The sequence below is a fragment of the Strongylocentrotus purpuratus genome, unplaced genomic scaffold (assembly GCF_000002235.5).
Source record: "Strongylocentrotus purpuratus isolate Spur 01 unplaced genomic scaffold, Spur_5.0 spur5_contig_845, whole genome shotgun sequence".
Classification (NCBI taxonomy): domain Eukaryota; kingdom Metazoa; phylum Echinodermata; class Echinoidea; order Camarodonta; family Strongylocentrotidae; genus Strongylocentrotus; species Strongylocentrotus purpuratus.
This window is the reverse complement of record NW_022145552.1, coordinates 2,265,090-2,271,706: the sequence shown is the minus strand read 5'-3', so window position 1 is coordinate 2,271,706 and position 6,617 is coordinate 2,265,090. Positions and strand designations below refer to the sequence as shown.

The window sequence follows — 6,617 nt, the reverse complement described above, 5'->3', positions numbered from 1 at the left end:
TAGCATTCTCAAATACAGGAAGATATAAAATATCGGGTAACATCAAACCCGCTCCTTCTAAATTTTTCAGAAAAATCTTGACAAGAAAACTAGGAATCAGTATTATTTGCCTTACCGCCCCCCCCCCCCCCCCCTCTCCAAAGAAAACTCCATTCCTTCAAATCTCCCCGCCCTTACTCACTTCACTTCCAGCAAAATTCTAACGTTAACAGCACATCCGTCATCCATTGGACAGGTTCAATTGCTTTTTTCGGGGAAAATGAATTTTTTTCTCTCCCTCTCCTTTCCTCCCTCGCTCGCTCAGTCGTTTGGCGGAATCGGTCGTGACATTTAAAGCCGAGCGACGGGGACTTGGAATCTAATTTCGGAGAGTCGGTAGATTTTGAACATGCTCGCATAACATTAGAGCGAGTGGGAATATATAGACCATAGTTCTAAGGCACTGGCACTTTTTCCTTCGATGAAGTGAATGCATGTTGCTAGTTGCTACAGATGCCTGCATGGGTATAGGCGTTATATTGTGTATGATGCAAGTCTAGCTAGTATTGTACCGGTAAGAATGTTTACAACATGATACTGGAGTACATTTAAGTTGTCATGTAATATTATAGACAAATTTATAAATAAATATGTAGACAGTGTTGACTTGAGTGTGAATACAAATCCCACACAAAACCACAATGACCACCCGCATAGCCACTAAATGGGAAATATATCCTAACTTACTATATTACATTAACAAAGTAAATTGCACTAATACAATATTATGGTCTGATAACGCTCGAATCTCCAAAAGGCGATCGCATACTGCACACCAATTCACGTAATACCTGGGCCTTAATATACGAGGATCTCCTTTCGAAGATTATCTAACAAAAATTAAAGGCAATACAAGTCATGTATCCCATCACATCGCAAGCCGACATGGTGATAAAATAGTGAAGACTCAAATAATCAATTAAAAAAAAAATCATCACACGAAATAAACGCAAGTACATACTTTGTTTCACATTTCATTAGATTCTTTTTATTACTACATGTACAGTGCATGACATAGACAAAAATATCAAAACACAAGTATTCAAAATATATAGCATATTGCACTTGAAGGCTTTCATAACAAAATTAGAACTGAACCTGCTTTCGAAAGCATGTTCAATATATATATTTACTATTCATTTTTTATAGTATATATTAAAGTGACACATAATAAACCAACAGGTTTGTTCACATCCCATTACACGGTTTTATAGCACATTGACACGCCTCATTCAGATAGGCCTATTTTCATTTTTTCTCTTTTTAAATGGAGTACACATGTGACATGAAATTTACATAACTTACACATCCCGTCACGTGTCCAATGATATTGTAGGATGTGGACACCAGGACTAAAAGAAACATTAAGTCCTTCAATTAATAATAAGCATATTCATGTGTCATTTTCTCTATTTATGTCCAAGATTATCCAATTATAATTGAAAAAGAAATATTGTCCAACATGTTTTTTTTTAATCCCACCATAACCACATCATGTTAACACTTATCATAATGTATCTGGGATAATGCAGATACTGAAATGTTCGACTCTATTCAATTCCCTCACCCCGTTATAGTGCTGTTCAGAACTCATATACACATGTAATGCATTGAGCCATTTTTCGCATGACCTCCCAAAACTTCTGACCCTCAAAATGAAAGCCTTAAAAATGAAATTTAATATACTTTTTCCCTGTTTTCAAGCAGGTAGATCGTATCATAATCCCAGAATTTGCCAAGCAATGACCCAAAGTGACCCGTACACCATGGCGCGAGCCAAGCCTTTCATGAAAAAAAGAAGGGAATTTGACCCTCCAATTTAATGTACCCCCAGTTTAAGTCTTACAATTAACAAGAAATGAAATACCTATGTCTGGGACTTAAATTGCAATTTACGAGGGAAAGTGGAGTCAACAGTTATCTATTCCTTTGTCACATATTCAGTTGTACCTACAAATTGTTATTATTTGCAAAGATTGATCTACCGAAGCATCAAGGCAAGTCCATGGTATGTATCCCATACGTTACCGGCCACATCATGTATTACATAGTAAAATAATAACTAGGCCTGCTTGATACGAGTATGGGGATGACAATGAACAGTTGACTTCTTCTTGACTTGACATGTAATAAATATTGACTTCAAAAGCCAATATTATGGTATTATCATTCTTTAACATTTACAGCCACCATGTCATTATAGGTTTATATCAATAATTTAAAATCGTTAATATAACTGATTGGCACAATATTTATGTCGAAAATTATATGCAGACAGGGTGATGACGTTGATTTTGGGAATGTTTAGGAAGATAATGCCACATTACAACAGTAATAAGTGCGAACATTTCCGTTGTTCCAAAGAGTCAAAAACTTAGATTGCAGCCTCGGTAATACCGTTTTTTAAATGTAACATCCAATGAGGTAACTTATTATCATAATCGTTGTGTCAAAATAAATGATGATCCTTTTGAAAAACTGACTTTAAATACGGGGAATATCTAATGGCGCAAAAGCACTGTTGAGTGAAAATATCGGACCACATATCTCGCTACTGTGAAATATGTGTTATCAGAACCTTAGAAAAATAAAATATCGCGTTTTTGGAGGCAAGGAAATGTGGCGGTTAATTGATATTAAGCAGGCGTTTAATGTTGAATGTCCTGAGTAACACCGAAATATTTTGGCAATTCTAAATACATGTACAGGTACCTAAGAGTAAGATTTGCTAGGCCCTTGCCGTGTCTATATAGGCTTTCTCTGTCGTATACATAATATATGCATGTAATGTGTGCTTGGGTGGGTTGTGTACACTGCCCACATTGCATTCACAGAAAGGAGTAGTGACACTGACTCGTATACAGCACACACAAACAGTACACAGCCGCACATCTGATTTATCTCTTCACAAAGGTACGGTGTATGTTAAATAACCTCTACTGCATTTACCTATCCCTCTCCTGGTCTATTATTAAGCGGCGGATTCCTGGAACTTGGGTTATTGTCGCGGATGAATAGCGGTTTTTAAGTAAACAGGATCGTTGTGGTAAAGTACACGTATACATTTGCAAACCTAAAGATTGACCACTCGTGATCTGTATGCACAATATTTGACGTTTGATACAGGCCTACCAAGCCAACAGCACAAAATACATGCATAGTAATGCAGATCCTTGTCATTAATAATGACCACGCTTTGGACTGTAAGTAACTTTAACACGAATCGACAAGGCTAATGACTAATTGATCGAGTCATTTGAAATTGTCAAAGTATAGGTCAGCTCAGGGGCCTTCGTGATTCAATAAAAAATTAAAATTACGTAGGACACTGGAGTACATACATCACAAGATCGAAAGTGCCTCACGCTTGGTCAACCCTATCGTACAGACAATGGTTACTTGTAGTGGTCAAAGGCGGGTTCCTCCGATGGCCGTTCGGGCAAACTACCTGATGACTCATGCTTATAACTTTTTCCTTACTTTACCAAAATAATTGCAGAACTTAATCAAGTGGTTAGGTATAATTGCGTCAGTGACAATTTTTCATCAAATAAGGGAGAAAAGGACGTTTCAACGAGCCAAATAAAACTTCTACCAAATTCTCCGTAATGATAATGTAAAGGTATAGTACCAAAGAGAATATTGAAGGAGAGTGTCAAACATTCCAATACAAAGCATCGGCTATTATGTAACCCAAATCAATATCGGCAAACGATTTTCTCCGCCATTACAAATAAAATCATTATGCATACTCGGTCAGACAAAACTGAATTTGTAACAAGTCGAACAATTATTGACAACACGAATGTGCTTCCTTTCTCGTTGTTCGTATGGCCAATACAATTGAGAACCACATCCGCAATATCCGCTATCACATGGATATTTCGATTTGAAGTTATTTCTTACTAAAGTAAATAATGAAGACTCAATTTGGACTTACTCACGATTTACAAAGGTAATAAAAATGGCATGTAATGTTCACAAAACTGTCAATTGCCAAAGCCTCTCTTGTGGTAAAATAAAATAGATTCACAGTATTTGCAGTGCTTGTAATTTTGAAGGAAATTGTCCAATTTCAGGGTACAATCTATTAAAAGCCATAGTATTGCATCGTAATACGCCGACACCATATTTGGCTGAATTCACAATTAATGTTTCTCTGTGAGCACAGCGAACAAGTTATCCTACCAAAAAATACTACAACTTGCCTTCATATCTTGAGGGTGAGAGAAATTCAATATTATAATATTATGATGATAATTCCTTATGGGCCTAACGGCTAGGGTCATGCCAAGGGCACAGTTTTGCCTGACACATGACCCGTCGGTCCGATATAAGCATCAACAATTCTTTCAAAATGCCAATTCAGTTTTATATTCTTTTCATGGGGAGTAAAAAATTATTATTAAACACTGCCATTTTGAATGACGAAAAATTACGTTAATAATTAATAAATGCAAGGTAGATTTCACTATTGAACTCTGTATGAACTCTTGAAAAGGGAGGAAAATGAGTTGGGAAGTGGTGATATCAAACGCCGGATACAACACAATGGCATTTCCTTCTGTATAACCCTTTCTTCCTCTTCAGGTCAACTACGCTACGAGTACAGTTTGAAAGTGAGAGAGAATCGAGGCGGAGAGAATGTGATGAAGCACAAGCGCACACAGGGCATAGGGTCAGTCTGTGGTCATTTCCTCGCCTTCTTGAAGAATAGAACTACGTAGGGTTGTGGTCAAATCGTCGCCCACAATGAATACCGACAATGGTTGCAGAGAAAAACCGCTGCGGATCAGGCTCGGACTGTTTTCCATGAAAATTACCACACGGTGTAGGTGATACACTTCCAAGCAGGACGTGGTTTAAACAAAAGAGAAAAAGAGTCTTGGAGGGAGTGAAGGAAAATCCTTTGTGTACGGGTAGTGGGCCAAGGTTCAGGGAATCTTTTGAGTAATCAAGCATTCACAGGAAAGACGGGTAGTCATTATGATCTCATAAGATGTGGTAAAATCCAGAAATGGTGAGGGATCACAATGCAAAAATGTTGATAATTTATAACTTTCCGTGTCATCAACATGTGGAAAGTGAATGAGGTATGCGTCTGAAATGTTACGTTGAGATGACCATCACGAAAAATATCCGTTTCTAGTTTCTTTCAATTCTTAAAACACATTTCCAGATTAAAATTGCTTCCCGTAATCGTAAAGATATGCAGTTAAATTATTTAGGTGAAAACACGTGTGGCATTGCATGTTGTTTGCAGGTTCCATTTTTCTCCAGTCACAAGTTGATTCATGTATTATATAGTCTGCCTAACTTTGACACAATAGCTGCTTTAAAATAAGGACGAGTGTTTCACATTTATGACGAAGTGGAATGAGGATCGATGCAAATTAAATGTGTTTTTATGTCGAGTGTCTCTTTACCTTCCTCGGGGAAATAGGCGCATTCCTGCCCTCCGAAATGTACCACGTAATCCGAGTCACAATCATTAAAATTATTTTAAGTTTTGGCTACATCGTCTATATCCCAGATGGATAAAAACATGTATCATAGACTGAATGGGTATGCCTGAACATATTTCTTGAGTGTACGTGGTATACATAGATCATTAACATATCTTGGTTCTACAGTTTTGTTGACGGTACAGCGACATAAATGCTGCAGACTGGGCACTTTAGAGGTGAGTGGTTTGATGATTTGGGCCTCGGTGTCCTTTCGGCCCGATGGCTCAAGCCAAACTAACTGTCCCGATCTCGTTTTTGGTTTAATGGTTGAGCCGTTCCCGTTAGCGTCCACAAAATTTTTCTCCCGGCTCATCCTCATGTAGTACTGTAATAGTTTGATGACACAATCGAAGCTTGGCACGGATCTGCGAAGGGATTCCTCAGAGTCGAGCATAAATAGTCCATCTTCATATTCTATCCTAACGCTGGTTGTCCCTCGCGGCGTCTTGACGCTAAGCGTGTAGAGGTAACGATCATCAGAACTGTCCCGGACCAAAAAGGTCCCATTTGAGCAGCTTTTTAGCTTGAGTTTAGCTTCACGGTATGTCATGGCACCATGATACCAGCCCGACATCTGGAGACTATTTAATGTGTTGATCAGTCTTTCCAGATCCTCCTGAGTGGTACGTGGTTTGGCCGGTGGTAGCTGTACCTGGCCCGCTGGCGCCGGCATGCCCCGTCGAGCAGTCCGACAGTTTTGATGATGGTTCATGGTGTGTGGCGGCATGTGGCTACCACGCTTGCATACAAAGAAATAACAGGTTCCGATACAAAAATATCACAGAATCGTAGCTAGAGACCTGGCACTGGTTGCTCCAAGCATGATAATAATACACGGAATACTGCAGTGGTGTCTGATCGAGGGAGAAGAGTACACGAACGCTGTTGGATAGAGCGTATATTCCTCGGATAATACCTGACGTTATCAAACTTGAATGTCCGTACGAGTGAAGTACATAATACTGACGGCGACTTTTAGTCTAGTAATTCATAATGTAGAGTTGAGAAGTAGTACTATAAACTAGTAATGTTTCCAGCAACGCCAGCACAAGCGTACACCAAGAACGCCAA

General features: G+C 38.7%; 1 protein-coding gene across 1 annotated transcript; it reads right to left on the bottom strand.

Annotated features, from left to right (window-relative positions):
* Nucleotides 1–595: 595 nt before the first annotated feature.
* LOC594503 (suppressor of cytokine signaling 2) lies at nt 596–6,322 on the bottom strand. Its single transcript, XM_003725319.3, has one exon. It carries the CDS (start codon nt 6,271–6,273, stop codon nt 5,590–5,592), a length of 684 nt encoding a protein of 227 aa, XP_003725367.1. The 5' UTR covers nt 6,274–6,322; the 3' UTR covers nt 596–5,589.
* Between the last annotated feature and the right edge of the window lie 295 nt (nt 6,323–6,617).